At 49.2% G+C, this 27,026-nt stretch overlaps 1 protein-coding gene across 2 annotated transcripts in view; it reads right to left on the reverse strand.

Moving 5' to 3' along the window:
* Positions 1 to 27,026, reverse strand: part of SLC30A9 (solute carrier family 30 member 9) — a 783,215-nt gene that overhangs the window by 523,301 nt on the left and 232,888 nt on the right. For both annotated transcript variants that reach the window (XM_086962700.1, XM_086962699.1), the window contains exon 6: positions 13,394 to 13,476. In XM_086962700.1, the coding sequence (XP_086818826.1) occupies positions 13,394 to 13,476 (83 nt within the window). The remainder of the gene's footprint in view (positions 1 to 13,393; positions 13,477 to 27,026) is intronic.

Consider the following 27,026-nt stretch of genomic DNA (forward strand, 5'->3'; position numbering starts at 1 on the left):
CAGGATTCCAGTGCCTGATACAGGGGACCCATGCGGTGGGCTGTGAGGTTCTTCCCGAAAAAGAGAGTAGGTACTATTTGTTGTACATTCACTTCCATTCCCCTCACCCTCCATTTTTCATAAAACAATTTTTCATGTGCCCCAAAGCACTTTGTACTTTAGCTTGTCATCGTTGCTTGCTATAACGAGCCACTTCTGCCAGTAAAAGTAGTAAACTTGCCCCATCCCCTTTCACGAGCCACACTGTTCATACAACCACGCCTCATAGAACACTCTTCGTACAATGCCAGTCCACAAATATTTGGGGCATTTAGTGGCCATTTGAAACCTTCCTCACAGAGAAATACCGCACATGTTGATGCTTTGAAAATCTGAATGGAAGAGCGAGGAGATGATACTTTGGAACTGTGACTTCCACTCCATATAATTCCAGTACAGTCAATACCACATAATTGCTATCCTCATATTGACACTGCACACCATGCCACACAATTGCACTACATAAATCCACTCCAAAACTAACAATTCCAAGCCAACCTACATAATTCAACTACACACCACATATATACACTTCATAAGACATGGGTAAAAGACATGGCCATTCACAATGTCAACAGTTCTAACTCAAGCAAATGCGAGACCTATTGCATTTCCAATGCTTGTCCTACCGTGGGGTTGGTGTAGCAGTTCAGTGTCTTGAACACTCATGAGATGGCAACAGACCTCTCCTGCCTCAAGGTTGAATAGTTGTCCCGTTTACATTACCTTTTGCACTCACTGGGAAATGGGGAGGGGGGATGGTAGGATGTTTCTATGTGGGTTGCATTTTGATTGCTAGTTTGAGTTTGTTTGTTGGTTATGGAGGGTCACATTTAGGTACACACACTTTCCATCATGTGGGCTGGAGACCACATGGTCACAGATTATATTAACACCGGACAATGAAGGCAATCCACCAGATAGCATGCAATGCTCCATTATGTCCTTGAATGTTAACGGGATGGGTGGCAGGGTGAAGAGTGGCCTAGTGGTGCAATACATTTGTCACCGCAAACCAGATGAGGTTTGCAATGCTGTTTTTCTGGGAAGGGGAGCATACATTATGCTGGCGCACGTAAGGTAACCAATTGGCTCATGGGGGGTGACACGTACGTTGGCAGACTAATACAGGAGATACGTCGGCGTGCACTGAATGACCGTCACCCTTGTCAATGCATACGCACCTCCTTGTCTACAGGCATTTGTGCTGGCAGAGATGGCAGCCGTACGCCTGGACCCAACTCCAACCTCCATATTGTGGATGGTGATTTCAACAATGTCATGGCCTCAGTGGCAGACCACTTGATGCCCTGGGAGGCACCCGCCTGGTGCGATCTGCAGCTTTCTTAGGTCTCTCTGATCTGTGGTAACAGCAGCATCCGATAACCAGAGACAACTCCTTCTACTCCGGGACACATAAGGTCTTTTCCAGGATAGACTGCTTCTTTACCCCAGCAGGCGAGGTAGACAGGGCGGACTATTTGTCACGTGGTTTCTCAGACCATTCCCATTTCTGGGTAATGGGAGGGACTCTCAATAGCCGGCGAGTTTGAAACTTAATGCAAGGGATTTGAGATACCTGGAGGTCGCCGGGGAGATGCAGATCGACTCAGAACTCTACTTTGAGGACAATAAATGGTCAGAGGACTTGGCCCTGGTACTCTGGGAAGCCTAAAAGACTATCTTGCATGACAAAGCGCAAAAGATACTGGTGCAGAAAAAACGCTGGAGAACGGAAGAGATGGAGAACCTTGAGTGCCTGCTCAAAGTCCTGGATCGATTTTCGAGGCCCAAATGGATTTGCATATTCTCCATGAGCTGGAAGTGCTGCGAAGAGAATACGGAGACCTAGCGCAAGGGGAGGTAAAGAGGCAATTGCTGGCTACCCAACATTGGCTGAACGACACAGGGGACAAAGTGGGTAACCTGCATAATTGACGAAGATGGAGTCTCTCACTCATCAGATGTTGACATAGTGTAGGCCTTTGCGAGGTTCTACACCTCATTTTATAGTGGCAGACCACTGGCAGATACAGCTCCTATAGCGTCCTACTTGAACTCAGTGACCCTGCCAACTGTCCCTGCCCACAATCCCTTGAGTAAGAAATCACGCTTAAGAAGATCCAAGCGGCCATTGGAAGACTGCAAACTGGGAGGGCTCGAGGGCCCAATGGCCTCCAAGCCAAATTCTATACCGGTTTCTCTGGCTGATGAGTCCGTATCTGTTGAGCCTCTTCAGAAAGGCCCAAGACAGAGACGAAATCACACCGGACCTATGGTGTGCCACTTTAGCAGTTTTACACACACAACATTGGCAAACCGGAGAATAACTGTGGCTCCTATCATCCTATCTCCCTGTTAAATGTTGAAACAAAGAAAATGGCCTCGATCCTGGACAATCGATTATGGACGATGAGAATTCCGCTTATCCATCTCGACCAGTCTGGCTTCATGCTGGGCAGGTCCATCAGACTCAATCTTCGTCGCATCCACACCTGGCTATCAGCGGTGAGCAACAGGACAGACACCCATGTCTTCCTAGCATTGGATTGCCGAAAAGACGTTCAACAAGATTTACTGGTCATAGCTTTACCAGATGTTAAAGAGGTTTTGCTTTAGACCCAAGTACCGGCGGTGGATTAAACTTCTCTACCAGGACCCAACTGAGGAGGTATAGTTGAACGGGTGTATTCCTTGAACTAATCGACAGAGAGGGGGCCCCGACATGGATGCCCCTTATCCCCACTGCTTTTCGCCCTTACCATCAAGCCATTTGCTGCCATGAGTTGTTCCCCTTCTGATATCCATGGATTCTGTATCTCTGAGACTGACTGGAGTAAATCTGTGCTTTGTCAACTCTTAGCCTCTGTGGATCCAGCCATTCTTCCCTGGATGCCCCAAGTGGAGACTGCTGGTTTCCAATATCTGGGTATGTTTGCACCGTCCCTTCCCCCCCCCCCCCCCCCCCCCCCCCCCACCCCAACACCTCCCCCACCCCCCCCACCCGAACCCCACCCCACAGGGAATAGTGTTTGGCTATGAACTTGGGCCGGGTGGTGGCTGAATTTCAAGAAGAGGTGGTAAGATGGCGTACACTGCCTCCCGCACTCCCACACTCTGTTGGGAAAGGCAGCAGTCATTAAAATTATAACACTCCTTAAGTTGCCCGCTGCCCTGGTAAATACGTATTATTCAGTTTCTGAGACAATGTTCGCCGGAAACTCCTTTGGCAGGGGCGAGAGGAGGCCAGTGGCAAGGGAGTTATCCAGGCCACTATCATCCAGCAATTCTAGAAAAAGGTATTTTCCTCCTAAACTGGACTAGGATCATCATGTTGTCTCTGAATCCATGTTAGCATTGAGAGAATGATTTGGCATCAGGAAGGATGCAGATAGAGGTGAGGTTGGTGCAAAGTAGGTCAAGATCTCTTCGGGTTCACCTTAGAGTCCAAAAGGGCAATCGGCTCACCTTCCGGCATCTGCAGCATTCTTGCTCGGGGCTGTGGCACTATAAAAAGCACCGGCATCAAGCCGGGATCAATGTCGGGGCATGTGGTACAGTTGGAATTTGAGACGGGCCCGCAGCTGTTGGACCGTTGAGACGCCACCTTGAATCCTTGGGTCCTAAAGGCATACCAGAGGGGTTTAGCCGAAGATTCAATCCATAGCCTCTTTAAATGCAGGGCCCAGAGAGGTCGGAGAGGCATGAGGGTCGAAATCGGTTCGCGTTGGAGAAAGAATCTGCAACCTTGTGGTATATGGGGCATCGCATGACTCTGATGCGAGTGGCAGGAGGTGGGAGAGTGGTGCTTAGACTTGTGCATTTTTAATCTTTTTGGTCATGCCAGATGATTTCAATTTTGAGGAGGACGGATTTCAATGGTGTTTGACTTGTGTATTTTTTAATCTTTTTGGTCATGCCAGATGATTTTGATTTTAAAGATTACGGATTCCAAGAGTGGCAGCGTGAGAGCGTCCGCTGCAGAAACGGGGTATTCTTAGACTTCCAGCTATGTTCCATGATGTAGCTCCCGGGCAGGAGCTAAAGATCTACATTGGAAGGCACAGAAAGAAAAGAACATACATCAGCGCACAGAGATGGCACAGGTATAGTGGTCCTGACGTCACATCTGGGACAGGATGGATAAGACATGGAGCCGGATAACACCTCCTACAGGTAAGTAGTAGAGCTGCAATGAACATCTTTCTGATGCTGTCTGGCACCTGGGGAAATTCACCAGATGTGGAATCTGCAGTTAGAAGTTTCTTTCAGAATAGCAAGTTCAACCAAGTTGAGAATCAGGTCTCCTCTGACCCAAACTCCTTCTAGATACTTCAAAGGGAATCCATGTGGTGACTTCTCGGTCTCATTTTCTTCTTAACCGGATAAGGACATTTTTGGAGGAAAGGTTCTCAAGTCAACATTGGTATAAGCCTACAGATCATTTATGGATGAGCAGATGAAATTCTGTCAATATCACACTTCTGGAAAGGGACAACATCAGGAGCCATTAAGATTCTTTATGGCATGAGCAGAATCTAAAAACGGTCCTACTTTTTCATATAATATTTCAGTTTTACTGTCAAATATAAGCAATTGCGTTGTTCGTAGAAGTACCTGGATCCAAGCTTGTCTGACTGATTTGAGTTGAAGCATGCTGTGTTTTAGAATACCTTTGTTGGTGAAACTGCATAAACTGAGAATCTTGGGGTAACCTTGCACCTGGTGAAATGTATACCTTACAAGTGCCATGATGAAATGCTCCCTGTTTATATATCATGGTCATACGTGTTCTTATTTAACGGTCATTGGAGAGGCACTGCTTACTTAGGAGACACTCGGGTTGGATAATCAGCAAGCTGTTAGCAGCTGAATTTTCTAAGCAATCAAGCACCTATGCAAAGATACATTTTTAAATGTGCATGGAATACTAGAAGAATAAAATTATGACATTTGCTCAGTGGCGGGTGTTTATACAGCCTAAAGGTATAGCTAACGAAGTCAAAGATTGCATCATAACTTCAGATGGATATTTGTAAGCCAAATACTTCCCTAGAGAAGGTCTAGGAACTTTCGAAAATAGCCCAGGGGCACAGGACATATATGTCAGCAAAGCATGACAGAAGGCCACGGTAACCACAGCCTTAGCTGAAGGTGCTTTTAGAAATGGTCCAGGATACAGGGGTGACAGCCCTATCTATCTGTAAGGCGTAACTGAAGAAAACTGTGACCACAGTCAAAAAAAGAGTCCAGGTGTGAGGCAACATAACTAATGTGTGTCAAAATGCACGATACAGAACATGAACTACAGGCTAGTGAGTAGCCAAGCAAGAATTAGGTTTAATTTTCACACTCTGCAAACCTTGAATAAAGAAACTTCAGCAATAAACCAACTTGGATAGAAAGGGATTAGATTTCAGGGTACAATGAAAAATGGTGAAAACATGGGGCGGAGCTAGCTCTGGAGCGCGATGGCCGCATAGTCCCGGAGCTCCACCGACTTCAAGTAAATATCCGGCTATTTATCCTGCAGCGGAGGTGCTATTCTAAAGAAAATTGCAGAGGAACTGCTGGAGACGGCCAGGAGCCCTGGGATAGTGCAGGACCCGCAGAGTAACGCTTGCCTGCGGCGGAAAGAGGTGGACGGCTTGGTCGCGACTAGGCCGCGAATCCCCGGCCCACAGTTGTCTGAGGGGCTGGGCGACGTGCGGCTACAGCGTGGGCCCTGCCCCGGAATCATCGAGACTGCGGAGATCGGATGCTGGGGCTTGCTGCTGTTGCCTGGCCTGAGGCAGACATAGGAGGGCGCCAAGCAGCGGTAAAGTGAAGATGCGGCTAGAAGCCTCGATGGTGGCCTGCACTCGGAGAAAAGACAGAGTGAGCCCCGGACGCTGTGAGGAGGACATAGACACCCAAGGAAGGGTGTGCTGCTGAAGGCCAATCCACCGCCGGTCTACAGAGCTGCCCTGAGCTGCGTGGAGCCTCACTGGCTAGTGGATGACTCCTGGGCATTTCTGCAGCTGATTTAGCTGCCCATTGTAAGAGTTGGAGAGGAGGGTCTGGGGGTGCATTGCGGCGGGGGAGTCCCTCTGAATTGAAGCCTCGGGCGATCTCCCTGCCGGGTGCAGTTTTTTCTGGCGGCGATCCCTCCCTCTGAAAGAAGTACACCATTGCCCCCCGCATCCTGGTGTAAATCAGAGGCGGCGTTGGAGGTCTCAGCGGTACATAGGGGGGTGTCTATTTGCACAGTGGCATGGACTTGCTGGCGTGCCTTTGTTCCATTTTTGGCGACTCGAGAGCTGGGCCCCCGTGACAGAGAGTGGTGACAACCCAGCAGTGCGGCGGTGCCGGTCTCAAGCCTACATAAATTTGAGGAGACAACATAGCCGAGGTGGCTGGGGCAACTGACGGCCTGCTCTTCACCCTGGGGTCTAGCTAGCTGGTTGCTGACCCCAGCTTTGCTAATCTTGCTACACTAATCTCCTGGAACTCTTGATTCCCTCAGCCATGGGCAAAGGAGACAAGAACCAAACCAAGTTGTCGTTTGAACAACGGAGATCTAAGTCCCAGGACCCGGGCCCTTGCAGGAGTGCGTGGGAGTCTGCGCCGGTGCAAGACGATGCGGAAGATGACATTCGTACTATATAAAAATCTATGGAACACTCTCTGCAGAATGGCATCTCGGCACTGGGTACTAAAATGGATGCCATGTTGTCCAGGATGGACAGAATGGTGGAGCGCTTAGATAAGCACGCTGAGCGTCTTGATACGAGTGAAAGGCGCCTCACAGAAGTGGAGGAGTCCCATACTACGCTAGATGCTGACCATAAGCAACTGGGGAAAGTTATCAAAATCCTTCATGACAAAATGGAGGATTTGGAAGCGCGCTCCCGGCGCTGTAACCTGAGACTGGTGGGCCTTCCGGAGACAACAACTACGGGCAACATGGAGCACTTTATGGAAAAACTGCTTGTTACGCTGTTGGGGGAGGGAGTCTTCTCTGCCATGTTTGTGGTGGAGAGGGCACACAGGGCCCTGGGGCCCCGCCAGAAGCAGGGCGCTCCCCCGCGCCCCATTATTGCGAAACTCCTCAACTATCGTGATCAGGACGCAGCTTTGAGGATTGCCCGGGAAAAGAAGGTCCTAAAATACGAGGGCTTGGAGCTACCCCTATTCCCCGATTTTACAGCCAGGGTCCAGGAGGCCCGCAGACATTTTGTGCCCCTCAAGAAGAAACTCCGCGAACTTGGAGCAGACTACGCCATGTTGTACCCTGCAAAGCTCCGGGTCAACCGACATGGGAAGTCACATATATTTACGGATCCCAAGGTTCTCCAACAGGCTATCAAGAAATGGTCCAAAGACCAAAGATCCAGCCCGGCGAGAGAGTATCAGGACGGCGTGATGAACTCAGTGCTGGATGAACAAGATTGACTTACCTGGTAACAGTTCTTTGAACATTGCATGGTCAGGCTGTAGCACTGTGGGATGCTATTCGGGGCTGGACATTTTTCCCTTATATGGTGCTATGGGGGCTCTGCTTGGGGTGGTTAAGAATAGGGTGGGCAGGTTTTGTTGGTTAAAGGAACCGCTCCTCAGTGTGAGGCTATTGTGCCAATGTGTGGACAATTGTGGATTATTGTAATTCATGAGAATGCTCCGAACTAGGCTTATTGATGGCAACCCTTATGGTGTGTCACAATTAATGAACTAGGTCGGGACACTTGACCCCTTCCCTGGGGGGGGGGGTAGGGTGGGGGGGGGTGTCTTCAGCAATACCACCTAAACTGCAACTGTCCTCGTGTGAAGGGCGGAGCCTGGGCGGAGGCCGGATTTTGGTAAATGCTACCTTGCCGTTTCTTAGCTGGGAGCGCCCTCCGCCCTCGCGTGCCTTGCACTGTGGTTGTTCTTTTTGTTGCATTACAAAGTTAATGGATGGAGTATGGGGGAGATGGGGGGAGGAGGGGTGGAGACTGATATCTCATGCAGCCATGTTGGGGGAGGTCTGCTGTGGGTGGGGGGTAGGTGGGGGGGGGGGGTTGATGGTTTGTTTTTCTTTCAGCTGATGATACGCACAATAGGTAGCCCGCATGCAGTTTTTCTACACACATTTGCTTGCACAGTCACTATATGACACGTGAAACACTAGATCCCAGGGAGGAATTGGGCGGGTTGCAAGTACTTTCCTGGAATGTCAGGAGCCTGAATGATCACCGTAAGATCCGTAAAGTAATTAGTTATCTCAATAGACATGCTATAGACCTAGCTCTCTTACAAGAGACCCATCTTCCCACATCTAGCCCTATGCTTAAAATTAGAGCTCTGGAGGGTAATATTAATGCGGCAGGGTTCACCACACACGCTAGGGGGGTCCGGACTTGGGTTAATCCCAGATCCACGTTTACGCTTCAGCTACTGAAAGAGGATGTCGGAGGACGTTACGTTATCACCGGCCAGCGGGGCCGGGGCTTGGACATAGTTAATATATATGGGCCTAATTTTGACTGCCCTGAATTTTTCGGGGAACTTGCTAGGATTACAGCTCAAGTTTGTTACAATAAGATTCTCTGGGGAGGTGATTTTAACTTGTCAGGGATCCCGATTTGGATAGGTTTGCTGGCCCCCCAGTGGCCTAGCTGCTGCTGCGAGAAAGCTTGAAGAAGTCATTGTATATTTGGATTTGAGTGATGTTTGGCGGATGAGAAGTGGAGAGAGAGGTGGTTACACACATTACTCTGCACTCGGATCATTCGCCGCTGCTATTGGTTCTAGATTTGCCCGGGAGGAGAATCCCGCCATTTACTTGGAGGTTCCCTTCCTTTTCCCTTCTCGACCCGTTGTTTCGTGAGGAGATGACTGTTGCGATAGACACCTACTTCACTGCTAACATTGGCTCTGTTGATAGTTTTCAAACGATCTGGGAAGCTTTTAAAGTGTATATTAGGGGGGTGGCCATGTCAAAACACTCTTGGGTGCTCAAAACGATTAGGCAAACTCTGGCTGAATTGGAGGGCAGACTGAAAGACCTGGAGCAGCGAAGTGTCCAAGGCGACGCTGAGGCTGTGGACGGTGAGATCAAGGCGCTGCTGGAGAAATACCAGGAAGCGGCCGATCGCGAGGTGCAGCATATGGGAAAGTATGCCACGGCGCGTACTTATGGGGAGTGCGAGAGACCGGGATCTGTCTTGGCCCGATTGATGAAGGCTAGACGGGGTAAGACAGTAATTTCGGAGATTAAGTCGGACAATGGTGAACCTTTGACGACTGAGGAGGAGGTAGCCGAACATTTCCGGCAGTATTACGCGGAACTATACAGATCTAGATCAGAGGGTATGGAGGACCAAATTAGTAAATATCTTGAGATCAGTCAGCTGCCCTTCCTCCCGGACGCACACAGGGAACTCTTGAGCCATCCGATAGAAAAGGATGAAATTATTGAGGCCTTGGGCGGCATGAAAGCTAGCAGTGCGCCTGGTACTGATGGGCTAACTGTTGCCTTCTGCAAGACATTCTTGGAGCAGTTACTTCCCCATCTTGCGGCTTTGTTTGCTGATATATGTGAGTCGGGAACAATGCCCCCTACAATGAGAGAGGCTATGTTGGTCGCCATTCCTAAACCGGGTAAGGCTCTAGATGAGTGCAGTTCATTTCGCCCGTTGTCGCTGCTTAATGTTGACACAAAACTATTCGCTAAAATCTTGGCTATTAGATTGGCATTAGCGTCGCACATCCTGGTAGCGCCTGAACAGGCGGGTTTCATCCCCTCCAGAAATTTGACTTATAATATTCGGACTATGTTTGGTGTGATGCAACACGTTCGCCAGGAAAATAAAGCAGTTGCTGAATTTTTAGATATGGAAAAAGAATTTGATTCGGTTGAATGGTTGTTTTTGAGGCAGGTGCTGACGAGAATGCGGCTTGGGCAAACCTTTTTCCAATTGATTGGCACTTTATATTACAGGCCGACGGCCCGTGTGCGTATTGGAGATCTCGTCACCGCCCCCCTGTGTATATCTGGAGGCACCAGACAGGGCTGTCCCCTGTCCCCGCTGCTTTACGCCTTGGTGGCAGAACCTCTGGCTTGCGCCCTGAGGGAGTATCACGGAAACGAGGGTATAGGGTTTCTATACCTACCAATAGAATATTAGTGTCCACTTACGCAGATGATACGCTTCTTTATGTACTCAGGCCTGAGGAAAATGTTACTGCAGTTATCAGAGAGGTGGTGAGATTTGGGGCGTTGTATGGCCTTAAGGTCAATTGGGAGAAATCCTTGGTATTCCCGCTTACCCCGGCCACCACTGAATTAGAAATTGAATACCCTTTGGTGTAGACTGAGGATTCAGTTCGTTATTTGGGCATACGATTGCATACAAAGGCAGATATAGTTTTCTTGGAAAACTATGGAATGGCTATTTCTAAACTTGAGGATGATGTGGAGTTGTGTTGTCGTCTTCCCAAGTCACTGATGGGGCGCATATTGATTATGAAAATGGTGATCCTGCCCAGATTTCTTTTCCTCTTCATGAACATCCTTCTTGTCCTACCGCGCACTTTCTTTATCAGACTAAGGCAGCTCTTGTTAAAATTGGCCTGGGTTGGCAGGCAGGCCAGAGTGCAGTGGGGGGTCCTAACGCTTCCGTGTCATTTGGGTGGACTTGGAGCGCCCGACCTGGAATTGTACTACCATGTGGCGCAGGCTGCGCACCTTCATGCTTGGATCCATGGTGACGCGAATGTAGCATATCTTCGAATGGAACGACTATTTGCAGAGTCCATGCCTCTGCCCACTGTTGTTTTGGAACAGCCCGATCGTAGGACGGGCGTCATGGACTGCTTGAATTCAACCAGACATGCTTGGCACTGGTTATTGACACAGCAGGCAGGTGCGCTACTATATTCTCCGGCTATGCCCATAGAGTGGTTGAGATGGCTGGCTCCATGTACTGATAGAGGCGTGATTAGGGCCTTACACGCTCTTTATATCAAGGTGGCGGGTGATCTCTTTTGTGAGGGTACTGTGTAACAACTTGAGGGGTTGCCGGAAAGTCTCACTACGCTAAACAAATTCCAATTTCCCAGAATGAGAGGGGCATTGAGAGCACTTCTGGGTGAGGATATGGCGGAGCCTCCTGAGGTTTACGAGTTATCATATGTAGTCAAGTCCCCTTCCCCTCGTAAGATGATTTCAGCTCTCTACAAGAGGGCAATGGCCCATAGGGTGCATAAATATAGGGCGGCCAGACTAGCTTGGCAAAGAGACTTGAACACCCAACTGGACGATGCTAAGTGGTCCTATTGCTGCATGAATATTCGAAGGACATCTTTGCATGGCAGGCACCTGCAAGTGCCAGTTAAATACATTAATAGAGTATATTATACCCCAGAGAGACTACATAGATATGGGTTGCGCGAAACCGCTGAATGTGAGAGATGTCATGTGGAGGTTGTGGACTTTATGCACTTGGCATGGTTGTGCCCAGGTGTATACTCCTTTTGGGAGGCAGTGTTTGCTGAGCTGGGTAGGGTTGTTGAAATGGAACTCGCAGCGGAACCACGGATTGATCTTCTAGGCTACACTAAGCCCCTTCCAAAAGCTATCCGCAGATTGGTGGATATGAAAATACTAATTGCCAAGAAGAGAGTAGCAATGTGTTGGTTGAGGGGCCCTACCCCCACATTACAGCAGTGGTCCAGGGATATGCTTTATTGCTACATGCAATCTGAGCTCTACAACGAGCTACTGCCGCCCAGGAGTAGACCCAACAATTTCTGGGGCCTATATACAGCTTACTTGGCAGGCGTGAGGAGTGAACGCCTGGACGAGACTAGGGATGGGGATGTGTTTGACGCTTCAGGCGTTACAGAGCCGGCTGGCATTGGCTGAGGCGTTGGCTGGGATCAGCGCGTGGAGCTGGAGGACAGGGTGGATGGATCTGATCAGTCATGTGAATTTTGAAATGGCGTGGTTGGGTGATGTGTCATAATGCACCCTCACTTTGGGTCTGCTGTGTGTTCTCCTCAATGGTCTCTGCTGAACTGTACATCAAGAACTCAAAGTATAACGCCGCCTGCCCTCTGACAAGATGTTGGCATTATGGCTGTGTTAGTTTAATAGTATCAATGATGAAAGCTGCAAGTGGTTTGGTACGGGGCTAATGTTTTTGTGGATGCCTTCATCTGCAGTTGTATTTTAATATACTTAATAAAGCAATTAATAAAAAATAAAAAAATGGTGAAATCATATCTCAAAAAGCTGTGTCACTAAAGCTAGTTATTGAGAATTAAATCATGAAAAAGAGCGTGGATATTAAATGCCCTAGAGAACAATACATACGGGTCACTAACACAATGGCCTACAGGGATATAAGGGATATCTGAGTGGTCACCTTCTCGTGGCATGTTTCATCATCGGCCGGGCAAATACAGGGGTCCAAATATAGTAATTAAAAATACCTACGAACGCATTGAAGAGATCTTTTATTGACATGGGCTCATCGCATGATTAAAATAAAAAATATACATGGTTCACTGGTGATATCAATGGATCACTGAACTACATAAGGCTCTCATATGCCTCATAAATGTGCACACATTGAATGTAGATTGTCAGAAGAGAGTTCAAGAGCCCTGAAGAAGATAGCAGACCAGTATAGGCATTAAAATCAGTTGTAACAAGTTAGAATTTACAAGTGGTTTGGTGGTCCCTTGATATATCCACAGATTTATCTATTGAACCACGTATATTTGTATTCAAATAAAACTAAGGGCACCTGTCAATAAAAGACGATCTCTTAGGTTCACGCTTAGGTATTTTTAATTACTAGTTCTGGACCCTGTATCGGTTTGGGGACACATTGATGATGAAGCATTAAGTTGTGGGTGAAACAACCCCTCAAATATCTGTTTGATCCCTTGATATTGTGTTAGTGACCTGAATGTATTCTTCCCTAGGGCCATTAAATAGCCATGCTCTTTTTCATGATTTAGTAGTCTAATTAGGAGGACGTGACCAGGATTCTCATTCTCATTCTCTCTCTCTCTCTCTCTCTCTCCGACACTATTTATTGAGAATAACAGCTTTAACTAATTCATATCGGCATTTACTATCTAATGGGAAGTTAAAAGGAACCTAGGGCAGTATATACAACATTTAGCAATAAAAAGATTTGCGTTCAACACCAGAGTTTTCTACAATAATTTGCGTTTAAGACAAATGAAGCACATGGTCATGTTGTTTTAACACTAGTATCATCAAATAGATTTGAGTAATTCCTTAGAACTGGCAAATGACAAACTACAAACAGTAAGTGACTGAAGTCAGTGGAGGCAAATTTAAACAGGGTGGACTTACTCTCTTTGTATGCCATCTCTTCTTCCTTGCGTAGCCTCCTCTCCCTCAAAATGGCCTCTGGGCTGCCCCAAACTTCCAATGCTCTGTTTACAAAAACAGTGTCAATAGTCAATATCATGTGCACTTGCACATTTAAAATTGTATATAAAAAAAGCTTGGCTTGGATAAACTAATCAGAAAACATTCTACTTCCAGATAACAGTTAAATTGGCCTTGTACGAATTAATATAGCACAATGTAAACAGAATTGCCTCTGTCCACAGCGGCAATGAAATTTATGTAATTGGAACAACATGGCTGCCAGAAGATTTACTATGATAAAGGTGTTGTGTTTTCTTCTAAATTGTAGGTGAATGAATGTATGAGGGATCTAAGGTGTGCACAATGCAACATTAATCAATATATAAAACCAATGTGATACCCAAATTAAGCAGCAGAAAGTGTCATTGCACTAACACTGTTTACTACAAAGTATAACAAATTAAGCAGTAGTAGGCAAGACATTTGTAAAACCGAAAACCAGATTGTGGCAGTGCATATAAATACTGTTGTTGGGGTGAGGGATACTGCTATGGTTCTTGAAAACACACCCTTGGGTTTCTTAGTCTGCTAGTGGGGAATTCAATATAATAGTTCAGATAATATTCAGACACATCTCTTGCGCACCTATCTACTTCTGTTGTCTACGTCTTAACCTAAACTGTTACAATAATCTCGGAGAAAGATTAATTGAAAAAGTATTATAAAAAGGCAATTTAAAAAATCTAATATTAGTTTGTTATTTCTGCAGATTGTCCTAACACAGGTGCCAGACACTGCATAGCAAAATTTAAATAAAAACAAAATCAAAATCTGTTTCTACATTAAAAAGTAAAACATTGACCATTCAGCGCTTCCTTTAAAGAATTCCAAACTACTTGTGTGTTTCAGACCAAAACTTATAGATTTTCAATACAGCACCCTGAGCAAGATCAACATTCCATGAGAGCAGGTCAAATGGGCAATAATGTAACGGCAATGGAAGCCTGATGAGCGGGTAAAAACAATGTTGAGGTCCCATGAAGGGATTGGTTGTGTTTTTGGAGGGATACTTCTGAAGGCTCTCCATAAATGCTCAAAAAAGTATCTTGAATATGGACGGTTCTCTATTTTGAAAATTAGCTGCCACATCAGTTAAATGTACCCTTATGAAAGATGTTAAGCCTGCGTTTTGTAGTTGTAACAAGCAGCTGGTGATGTCTTGCACCAAGGCATGTAATGGCTGCTTGTTGAGACTGGGACACACGCTGAAAAATATTTTGTATTTGGCAGAATAACAAGCCCCTGAAGGGGCCAAGCAGGTTTAAGAATTTGCATGCCCGATGCTGAAAAAACCCAATTTATTTTGGAGTATAACTCCTGGTGCATTGTGGGTTTCGAGAGGTACCACCAGCCACCTCATAACCGAAAGCTCTTATTTGAAGAAAGACACCTTGTAACGTTCGTGCTTAATACTAGACAGGAAGTGCACAGATCACATGATCTTCAACAGCACATGATCTGAACTTCGTTGTTCTTGCATTTCCAAATGTTGACAATTATTTGTATAGGGTTGAAAAAATCAAATGTTCTGCTTACCACTCTATATCACGCCTAGGACACCACTGCAGGTCAAATGGACATCCAAGATTCTGTGTATTCTTAGCTCTTCTCGGGTAGGAAAGTCAAGAAGGAACGGCTAACACTAGGTGTTTTTATGTTTGGTACTCAAGATTGTGTGAATTCTGTCGGGCAATCTCTTTTTTTTAACTTTAGAGTTTTTGATATAATGCTGCTATCCCAAAAAAGTGACAAAGGACTTTACAACAATGGGTAATTGGCTAAGAACTTGGACAACATCTACAGGTGGAAGAGAAAGGACTTAATGAATGCATTAGGGAAGCAAGAGGGAGCTACATACGTTAGTGGTTTGCATCAGAATAATACTGGAGCATTTATATACATTTGTAACGAACATTGAATAAAAATATAGCGGAAAGTACAAGTTACTTACCTTCGGTAACGATGTACCTGGTAGAGACAACTCTAGCCGCAGATTCCTTAACGTAGAATTATCCCCAGGCGCGAGACTGGATCCGGAAAACTTTTTTTGCCACAGCATCCCTGCGTGCCGGGGGGACAGCATCACGCGACTCCGCCCAGGCGTCGTCCGGGTACGCGACGTCAGCGAGGTCACATAAGTCCCACCCGGGAGCGCCTACGTCAGTTTTCTTCTGAGAACTTTTCCGCGTCACAATGCGTAGCCAACAGACAAACTGTGGGAGCATGGGAACAGTGTGCGAAAGAGCAGAAAGAGTTATCGTGACTTACAACAACAGAAGGAGCAGTGACCAACACTGCAGTACTCATAGGCAGGGAAAGAGGAAAGAACAGAGCACAGCCCTGAGCAGCCACCCTGCCAGCATGTAGACAGTTCCCCCCCGCGATGCAAGGAACATATGTAAAATGTCATGACAACATGTAGCAGGAGTATAACCCCAACCAAGAGCAAAAAGGGGAACCAGTACCAAGACAAACAGGGAACGACAAACTTCCAAGGCAACCCCAGCACAGAGTATGACAACCCCCCAAAGGAACAAGACAAGACACGGCCAGATGACCCCAACTCATAGGTTAGCAGAGGGGCCAGGACCCTTAGCAACAGGGAGGGAGGGACAAGAGCAAAGGCAAGCCTCAACCCCGGAGCAACCAGAGCAAGTTCAAGTTCAATATTTGTATAGCGCACTACTCACCCAGAGGGACACAAGGCGCTTGAGGGAGCGGGGGTACTTTACTTATCGAATATCCAAGTTTTTAGTTGTTTTCTGAAGGAGAGGTGGTTCTGTGTAAGGCGGAGGTGGGTGGGGAGAGAATTCCAGGTTTTGGCCGCTAAGTAGGAGAAGGATCTTCCCCCCATGGTGGATCTATGGATGCGCGGAATTGCGGCAAGGGCTTGATTGGACAATCGCAATTGGCGGGTTGGGGTGTAAAAGGACAGGCGCGTGTTGAGGCATTCGGATTCTAGGTCGTAGAGGGCTTTGTGTGCGTGGGTGAGGAGACGGAACGTTATTCTCTTGTTGACGGGGAGCCAGTGGAGGTCTTTCAGGTGACCGGAAATGTGAGCTTGGCGGGGGATGTCTAGTATGAGTCTGGCTGAAGCGTTTTGGATGCGTTGGAGTTTTTTCTGTAGTTTGGCTGTGGTTCCGGCGTAAAGGGTGTTTCCGTAATCCAGTCGGCTTGTGACCAGTGCGTGGGTGACCGTCTTTCTTGTTTCGGTGGGGATCCAACGGAAGATTTTTTTGAGCATGCGTAGGATGTTGAAGCATGATGATGAGACGGCGTTGACTTGTCTGGTCATCGAGAGGGAGGAGTCCAGGATGAAGACCAGGTTACGTGCGTGGTCCGTAGGTATGGGTGCGGTTCCCAGGGCCAGTGGCCACCATGAGTCGTCCCAGGCAGAGGGGGATGAACCCAAGATGAGGACTTCCGTTTTGTCCGAGTTCAGTTTTAAATGGCTGTTCTTCATCCACTCGGATACTTCTTTCATTCCTTCGTGTAAGTTGGTTTTGGCGGTGTTTGGGTCTTTGGTGAGGGAGAGGATCAGCTGGGTGTCGTCTGCGTAGGAGATGATGTTGAGGTTGTGTTGGCGCGCGATGGATGCGAGGGGACGCATGTACACGTTGAAGAGGGTGGGACTGAGTGATGATCCTTGTGGTACGCCGCAGATGACTTCGGTGGCCTCAGATCTAAAAGGGGGGAGGCGGACTCTCTGGGTTCTTCCGGCGAGGAACGAGATGATCCAGTCCAATGCTTTTCCTTGTATTCCGACGTTGCTGAGGCGTTGTATGAGGGTGCTATGACAGACTGTGTCGAAGGCTGCGGAAAGGTCAAGTAGGATGACGGCAACTGTTTCTCCGTTGTCCAGTAGTGTTCGAATGTCGTCTGTTGCTGCGATGAGGGCGGTTTCGGTGTTGTGTTTGGCTCGGAAGCCGGACTGTGAGGGGTTGAGGGATTTGTTGGATTCGAGGAAGGCGGCGAGCTGGCTGTTGACTGCTTTCTCAATGACTTTGGCAGGGAATGAGAGGAGCGAGATGGGGCGGTAGTTCTTAAGTTCAGTGGGGTCTGCTGTGGGTTTCTTCAGAAGGGCGCTGAGTTCGGCATGTTTTCAGCTTTCCGGGAAGGTAGCGGAGTTGAGGGAGCAGTTGATGACGTCTCTGAGATGGGGTGCGATAATGGAGTCTGCTTTGTTGAAAATGTGGTGGGGACATGGGTCGGTTGGCGATCCTGAGTGGATGGAGTTCATCAGGCGGATGGTGTCTTCAGTGGTGATTGGGTTCCAGGCGCAAAGGTTGTTAGAGGGGGGTTTTGGTTCGGAGGTGGGTGGAGTGGACTGGTCTCCGGACTGGTTTTCAAAGCTGTTATGTATGTCGGCGATTTTGTTGTGGAAGAATGAGGCTAGGGAGTCGCAGAGGTCTTGGGATGGAGTGATGTCGTTGGTGCCGGCGGTGGGGTTGGTAAATTCTTTGACGATGTTGAATAGTTCCTTGCTGTTGTGGGCGTTGTCGTCAAGTCGATCCTTGAATGCTGATTTCTTGGTGGATCGGATCAGTTGGTGGTGTTTGCGGGTGGCGTTCTTGCAGGTGCCCAGGTTGTCAGTGGTTGGGTTTTTTCTCCAGGCTTTCTCGGGGGTGCGACAGAACTTCTTGGATTTCTTAAGGTCATCGTTGAACCAGGGGGCTCTTTTGCTACCTTGCTTGATTTGATGGTTTTTCAAGGGTGCTAGTACGTCGGCGCTGTGGGTGATCCATTGTGTGAGGTTGGTGGCTGCTTGGTTTGGGTCCGATGATTTGGCAGGAGGGTTTTGGTGAAGCGATGTGAAGAGCTGGTCGGTGGCAATTTTGTTCCAGTTTCTTCGGGAAATTGGTTGTGGGTGGTTGTGGGTCGTGGTCTTTTTGTAGTTGAAGTGAACGCAGCTGTGGTCCGTCCAATGGAGAGCTGTGGTGTGATTGAAGGAGATGTGCTAGCTGGAGGTGAAGATTGGGTCAAGCGTGTGCCCGGCATAGTGGGTGGGGGTATCAACAAGTTGTTTGAGTCCGAGGTTGGCCAGGTTGTCCAGAAGGGTGGTGGTGTTGCTGGAAGTTGAGGTCTCCCAGTAGAATGTAGTCCTCGGAGGGGAGGGCGTGTGGGCTGATGAAGTCAGTGATGTCTTCGCTGAATTGTGTGCTGGGTCCTGGTGGCCTGTAGATGAGGGTGCCTCTGAGTGTGGTCTTGGGGTCGGTGTGGATCTGGAAGTGAAGGTGTTCGGCGGTAGTGAGGTTATCGTCGGAACTGGTCGTGATGCGGGTGGTGTTCTTATGGACGATGGCGACGCCTCCTCCTGTTTGGTTGGTGCGGTCCTTTCGGATGATCTTGTAGCCGTCCGGGATGGCTATGGCGATGTCGGGAGCTGATGAGGCGTTCATCCAGGTTTCTGTAAGGAAGGCGACGTCCGGCGATGTGGTGTCGAGTAGGTTCCAAATGTCAATGGCGTGTCTGTGGACCGAGCGGGTGTTGAGCAGGATGCATTTCAGGTGGTTAGTGTCGGAGCTCTGTTTGGAGTTTGTGAATTTGGTGTGGGTCCTGATGCCGTCGAACTTGCAGGAGTGGCAGATGAAGGGTCCATGGGTGTGTCCTGGGGCGGCTTGGTAGCAGTTTGGTGGTCGGCCGGGGTTAAGGGCTGAGAGGGTTGTGATGTCATACGTTATGCAGGCGGAGTGGATTTTGCGGGGGCCAGGGGGTCTGGCGCTGGGCGCTGTCCAGGCGTGGACGGGCGTAGAAGGGCTTACATTTGGCGCACCTTCGGCGAGCATAGGGCACGATCTCTGAGCGTGAACGCGGCGCGCAAAAGCATCTGTCATAAGTGGATAGTGGAGGGGGGCGGAGCGAGGGAGGACAGCTGGGAGGCGGGAGCGGGGTGGAGAGCCGGGCTGGGAAGGCACAACAACAAACAACAAAATGGCAGCAAGCCAAAAGCCAAACAGGACAAGACTGGGACTCCAACAATCGGTATTAAAAGGGAAGCGTCACCGGCACAATCAGGCACAAATAAATCAATCAGCTAAAGGCAGCAATGCACAATTGAATATTAATGAATGCGCAGCTCAGCAGGCAGTATAGCGCTACGATTCAAATACAGTCAGGCACAAATAAGGCACAAATAGTTGCAGGGGCAATGCGAGCAGTGGGCAGCTGATTTTAAAGGCAAAGAGCACTCTGGCAGTATAGCGCTACGATACCAGATTGTGAGCAGGGAGCAGCTTGAGGAGCGACCGCTTCTGAGGAGCTCAGGAGTACCGATAGACCCATCCTCCAAAGTGCCAAACAGGAGGAGAGGAACAAGGAAAAAGACAAATCATCCTGTCAAAAGAACGAAAGAATACACTCACATAACACATAGCCACCCACTGTGAGGAGAGTGCAGGAGCTAAAGGTCCTCGCAGAACGGGGAGGAAGGGCTGGCCGTGAAGGAATCTGCGGCTAGAATCGTCTCTACCAGATACATCGTTACCGAAGGTAAGTAACTCGTACATCTAATAGACTATTAGCCGCAGATTCCTTAACGTAGAATAGATACCCTATCCATACCCACGGGGAAGGAGGGCCTGAGAAGGACCCCACCAGCCTGGACATAAAAGAGGGCCCCACTGGGGACTAGTTCAACAGACAGGGCGTGAAGCCCTGCCCGCCCGGCAAGGGGAACCTCGAAAAGCAGAACACCATCGACCCCAAGAGGGGCGTGGAAGAAGAAAAGAAGAAGAAGCCCGTTCACATTCAACAGAGGAACCAAGGGCAGGGCCGGGGAAGGCCGAAGTGCCCCACGCCCCTAAAAAGCCGCAGAACCTCATCCAACGCCAGGGCAAGGAAGAGGAAGAAAAACAACCTAGAGGGCCCAAGGAGACGAGGGAAAAGAAGGCAAGCCCACCACAGCCGGAAGTCAACAGACCAGACAGAACTGCGCTGACAGCAATAAAGCAGTCGGAAGTAGGATGAATAGCCCGGAGCCCCCTGGAAGATCGGGCAGGTGACGCCTGAAGAAGGGGGAGCACAAAACCATCTCAGCCCAGAGGACAGAGAACATGAAGGCGAAGAGGAGCCCGGACGCACCTCAGCGAGGGGCCGAGCACACAACTCAAAGAAGCAGAACCAGAGCTACGACGCCAGGCAGTAGGCCAGACCTGGCAAACCACACTGCAACCCCGGCGAAGGACACCCCGGGGCGCCATCAACGCAAAATACCCACCGCCGTGGACACAGCGCGAACGAAGGCCGCACCCGCCTCCGTAGGGCCCTGCGGTGGAGAAAGCAGCTCCTACGAGGGTCACGGCTACAAACTAAGGCGGCCGTCCTCAAATCAAAGCGGGACAGGCAAAGGCCAGACCTGAAAAGTAGAAGAAGGAACCGAAGAGTGGGGAACCTGGCACTCCTCCGGCAAAAACTGCGGCCTGGGGACAGGCGGGGAGCCGCCTTTTGATGACGCCGGGGAAAAAGCCACCACGCGGTGGCCCATCTCTGGTGAGGAAGACACCAGCAGGCACCCAACCTCCGGAGAAGAGGGAACATCCGAAGACAAGTCCGCAACTCGATGCCTGTCCGACGCCGCAGAGTCCACCGCCTGAGGCAGGACGTCATCACCGTCCGGCGCTGAAGGAGACGCCGGACAGTCCTCTCCCACATCACACAGCGCAGGGGACCGGAGCAGAGCCCGGGCCGAAGAGGCCAAGGGATGGCGCCGACTCGACCTCTGACGAGGCAGCTGCCTGCATGGAGATGCGAGAGGGGGCCGGGGAGGGACAAGGAGTCCTCCGCCAGCCTCGACCCAGAACAGGGCGTAGGGGGTCTGCCGACCCATATGGCACCGTCAAGGCCGAATCAACCTCCGGCTCGGCCTTCGACTCGGCAGCCGCCTGTGTGGAGGGACGAGCGGGTCCTGGAGGGGAATGAGGGGACCCTTCCAGCCCCGACCCATAGCGGGACGAGAGGAGTCCGCCAACCCCTGTGGCGCCGCCCGGGCCAGCAGCTGCCAGCGCCGTAGCGGCGTCACCTCCGCCGTAGACAAGGCTATTACCTGTCCAGAGGGCCGAGAGGGGCTCGGGATGCGACCGGAGCCCCAGCAACCTCCCGCGACACCACAGGGACTCCGGCAGAAGTTTCCGTCGAAGCAGAGGCGCTGTGGTCCGAAGGAGGGACCCTCGAAGGGCCACACCCCAACTGCACCACATCCTCCAAGCCTGGAGCCGAACCAGTCGGCGCCTGGGCCAGAGCCGCCGCGGAGGGCCTCGCACCATGTAAGGGATCCGCCGACGTCCCAGGAGGGGAAGGAGGAGGAGAAGTCAGCTAGGCCTGCAAAGTCGTCGCATATGTCCGGGAAACGGTGGATAGGAGGGCGAGACGCTGGGCCACATCAACCTCAGAGAGCCCACACCCCCAACAGGCTGGAAACCAGCCCTTGGGGACAAAGTGCGACACTTACCCACCAGGGAGCGACACTCGTGTGGCACAGGAGAAGGATTGGGACAGCGACGGCCGCTTCAAAAACCTTCTGCCGAAGGGAAGGAGGCCGACCTGGAGAGACGTGACGAGAGCCGTTTCATCCAGCGTTCCCGCTGTGACTTCGGCTTCAACTGTTGGCACGCTTCACAATCAGGGGTGCCGTGATCTTCCCCCAAACACCACATGCAAATGAGGTGAGGGTCCGTCGCCGATGTAAGACGTCCACACGACGTGCAAGACTTAAAGCCCAAAGGCATTCGCACACTGTTCCACACAGGTAACAAAGAGAAAAACAAAGGGGCCCAAACAGGCCCGAGCATAGACCGGATCCGCGTTGCACGCAAAAAAGGAAAAAACTGACGTAAGCGCGCCGGGGTGAGACTTATGTGACCTTGCTGACGTCACATACGCGGACGACGCCTGGGGGGAGCCGCGTGATCCTGTCCCCGCCGACACGCAGGGATGCTGTGGCAAAAAGGTTTTCCGGATCCAGTCTCACGCCTGGGGATAATTCTACGTTAAGGAATCTGCAGCTAGTAGTCTCTATCAGATCAGCAGTGCAATATTCAGGAAAATGTATTCATTTTTAATAAGGAACTTGTGAGATGAAGAGGACGGAGGGAGGGTGTAGTTGCACATATAGGAGACATGTAACTCACTTGAATACTTTTGTGATGAGAAGAATTTGATAAAGGCTCGAGTGGAAGTTCAACTGACAGGCTTTATACATTTCAGTTCAGCAGCAGTACAATAGTAATGGAACAGTGGAAAGGCTATATTGTCGGCAGACATGAACAAAGTAATCAATGTTAGAGATGGGTTTATTAGATGAACCTTTCATTTGGCTTTGAAGATTTGCAATGAGGGAGCAAATCTTATATAGATGGAGAAGTTTGGCTCACTGATTAGAGCGGCAGACTCTGAAGCAGAGATCAGGGCCGGGACCATGGTTCAAGTCCCGTCGCGGCAGGGTCTTGGGCTCAATATCCGCGGACTCGATAATTCTCGCCTCGGCGCCTACCCTAATCATGGGTCCCACGGTGCAACTCTGGGCAATGGCTTGCTTAATCTCCACAACGGCCCCTACAACACTGGGATGCTTGGCTTCACCTTTGGGGAGCCCAGGAGGGGCATCTCACAGGGAGAGCCAGGAAGGGTTCTACAGCGTCGCGACGCCCCGTTGGGGCAGCTGTGCGCTTTACAAAATACACTACATACATTGGAAGGGCATATCAGATCCAAAGTGAACTTAATGGGAGACTTTTTTTGAGAAGAAGCTCAGATTTTCTTCTTAGGTTGTATTATTTACCAGACAGTTCAAGGTTTTCTTCTGCGGTATGGGGAGAAATAAGCTATAGTATAAGTGAAACAACGTTCTAGTGGCAACCACTTTATGTGCAGAACGGAAGTCATTCTGCTGAATTTTCTTGTGAGTGATTGTGGTGAAGCACTGCACATGAAACCATGGTCTTGAAGAAGATTTATATCATACAACTTGTGCCAACAACCACCCAGCTCAAAATTCAAGCAGCAACTAAACCTCTTGTTGCCAGAGCATGAGCCCAGTGTTCGATTCCAGAGTGTGAGGATACACTCAAAGAAAAACAATGTAAGTAAAAGAGTACATAAACAGTTTGAAAGCATGACGGCAACCACTGGTTAAAACCTGAAAACCTAATACAACCACATATTCCTCGTTAAGGCAAACAGCATTAAATAACCCCACACAAATAAAGATAATACATGATACAGTCATTGAATTTACTTGGTGCTTTAATCACCAGAAAATGTTCTTTCTTCTGACCAGTACCAGGTGTCACATACTCCTTGTTGCAGAGAATGCAACGAACCGGTTATGAACACCACCACCTGAATCAGGCCAAGATGACCAGTCAATCTCACAACATGTATTTGTCTTCTGTTTAATCACTCCTGCTTGATGTTGAAACATCTTAACCAGACTTCTCTTATTCCACCACACCTTACACTTAAGAAGAATGGCCAGTTTGAACACTCAAGACATGAACTGGTGACAAAAACTTTGACTCACGTTTCCTGAACCTTAAAGGATTTTTAATCATCACCCAATCACCAGCACAAACAGTCTTATCTTAAGAATTGTTTTTTTTATTATCTTGGTCTGCTGTAGAGCTAGAGTTTGAATCCCTTCCTTTACTATCATATTCGCTCTTTCCACAAACCATTAGAAGAAGGCTGAATAGAGAGTGGTTTTCAAATGTTGCACATTATGCTTTTAAATGATGTGCAAATGCGATCTGACAGGAAACTAGTACCATTGTCAAGAAACAATTTGTTTAGGTGTGCCTTCCAGATAAATCGCGCACACTATAAATAGGATACTAGAATCAGTACTAGGTGAATCAACAAAAGAGTGATATATTTACTTTGAATGATAATAAATTAACACAATCAAATACCTAATGCTGCTTGGCAAGATAGAATAATGGCAAGAAATATCGAATCCTACTTTGTCCTAGGCACTGTCCGAATAAGGAACAGGATGCAATGGAGAATCATTAGTTTTCCAATGTTTCTCTGAAAGAAGAGATTCAGAACACTTTTTAATGGCTCGTTCGACTTTTTCATGTCTTTTACACGTTTTAGTAATTCTCAAATGTGCCAAATGTGCCAATAAAATAGGATAATGGTTCTGAATTTGAGGAGGTACAAACAAGTTATGTCTCATACTGAAGGTGTTTACAATAGATAATTCTTCTGAAATCTTAAGAAACATTTTTAAAATCACCTGACAAACATCTACATTCAGGCCAACCATTCATAATAAACTGTTTCACTTTCTGCAAATTTTCATCAGACAGATACCCTTCAACCTAATCTCTTTTAGATACTGTGCTAACACTTGACTAACCATATTCAATACTGCTATCATGCAATCAGTGTTATCCAACACATCACTATCATCATCATCATCGTACTCTTCTAGCGACATGCATGACATTAGAATCAGCACAGAAGTTCTTCCCGCCAGGAAGATGTTTAACTCAGAACTTTTACTTTGGAAGTTTAGACACCAATGCAATCAATCTCGTAGATATGTTGCTAGTAGCACCACCACTAAGAATGTGAACCAATGGTTTGTGTTTGGAGTCCAGTTCAAATTCACTAACCCAAATGTACATTCTGAATTTTTACACTGCCCATATCCACGCCAGGACCTCATGTTCTACTGTGCAGTAATGCTTCACTTTGCTAGCTACCCATTGACTGAGGCAGCCACTAACCTAGTTAAACTAACATCCACATTGACGCAACACTTGTTCCCAGCATTCAAAGCATTCAGAAGTTGCGCATGTTCAATGAACATTTTGACTTCTCCAAAAACGTAATTGCAAAAACTTGACAGACAAAACTTCACCTTTTTTTTTTTTTTTAACAGAGCTCAACAATCTTAGTGTAGCCTTGAACAAAACGAGCATAATAGTCAACTAAAACAAAAGAATTATCGAAGGGCATCACTATCCTTGAGTGAGGCAGCATCCTTAATACCTCTGAGTAGACAAAATTTGAGTTTAATGCCTGTGGAAGAAATTGTGAGTCTTATATATTCCAATTCCTGTGCACCAAACTTACTACATCTGGTGGTCATAGTAGTTTTCAACAACACATTCAAAACCTTACTTAAAATTATACCGTGTGGGGGCGCTAGAGGGCGCCGGACGAGATGGCCGCACTCGCGTGAGGCTCCGTCTAGACCTTGAAATATTCGCCCATTTATCCTGATACCCCGGCGATTTTGCCCCGCACCCCGGTGGAGCACGATCCGCTGCCCCCTGTGACTGACTGGGGCGAGCTGTGAGGTGATTGCAGCTATCCTGCGGGCGCCCGGAGCTGAGAGGTCCCAGGCCGGGACGTGAGGACGGCGACTCCGGCGGGCGCGGACCGAGGCTCCGCTGCGAACTGAACCTTTGCTGCTGTTCCAACCTGCGGGAGCGGAGCCCTGGTGACGGCGCGTTGTGGCTGAGGAGGCGGAGAGGACAACGGGAACCCCTGGACGGGCTGCGGCTCTCTGGACGGCCTGGACTTGGCCCTGCTGGTCCCGGTGAGTGGGGCGTGGGCGCTATGCTAGCCCGGTGCTGCGGAGGTGGTGCTAGGCCGCGGAAGCCCGCGCCGCGCGAGCTCGGGCCGGGGGGGGCCGGGGAGAGGGTCGGCTGGGGAGCGGAGCGGCTGAGAGGGGCGGAAACTTCGGCGGAGCTGCACTCTAGGCTGCCAGGGACAATCTACATTGCCGCACACGTGGCACTGGGAGACCTGCTGCGCTGGGTGAGGCGGGCCTGTGGGGCGTCCGCCATCTTGGGGCCTCCTACCACCGGGCACCTGTTGGCAGCACACCGGCGATCAGCTCATCAACAGCGCTGCCTCTCCTGATATTGGCATTGTCCGAGAGGGGTCACGGACCCTGGAACCTTTCTGTGCCGCCTCTCTGTCGCCCTGGGCGCTGCGCTCTGCTGCCCATATCTGCACTGTAGGCCTACTCGAGGACTGCCTGGCACACCTTGCTTGCTGGGGCGACGACACAGCTTGGCCTGGACTGGGGGTGCTCATCGGCCTGGGCCTGGACGCGGCGTGCGGTGGCTGCACTCTGCATTGCTCATATTTGGAAAGACTGACCTAAGATAACTGCCCTGCGCAGCTGAGTTTCGGACCGCGCTGAACCGCGTCGCAGTCATGGGAAGGCCTGATAGAAACCAGCCGAAAATTACCTTTGACGCAAAAAAGACTGCGCATTCATCCTCCCAGGCGCCAGCGGACGCCGACCAGGGTGGGGCTGTTGGGGGTACACCTAACCTGGAATCCACGCTGGTAGCTATGCAGAAGACTTTGCAGTCTATTGAGGGCACCATGGAGTCTGTAAATCATCGTCTTGATCAGATGGCAACACAATTTGACCGCCAGAACGAGCGGATGGGAGAGGTAGAACAGCGAGTTTCCGCCACGGAGGATGGTCTGGCCACGGTCTCGTCCAAAGTCTTCAGTATGGAAAGAGTGCTGGCGGTCATACAAGCGAAGAATGAGGAGTTAGAAGGGAGGTCCAGGCGGAACAACG

The sequence above is a fragment of the Lissotriton vulgaris genome, chromosome 3_1 (assembly GCF_964263255.1).
Source record: "Lissotriton vulgaris chromosome 3_1, aLisVul1.2, whole genome shotgun sequence".
Lineage (NCBI taxonomy): Eukaryota > Metazoa > Chordata > Amphibia > Caudata > Salamandridae > Lissotriton > Lissotriton vulgaris.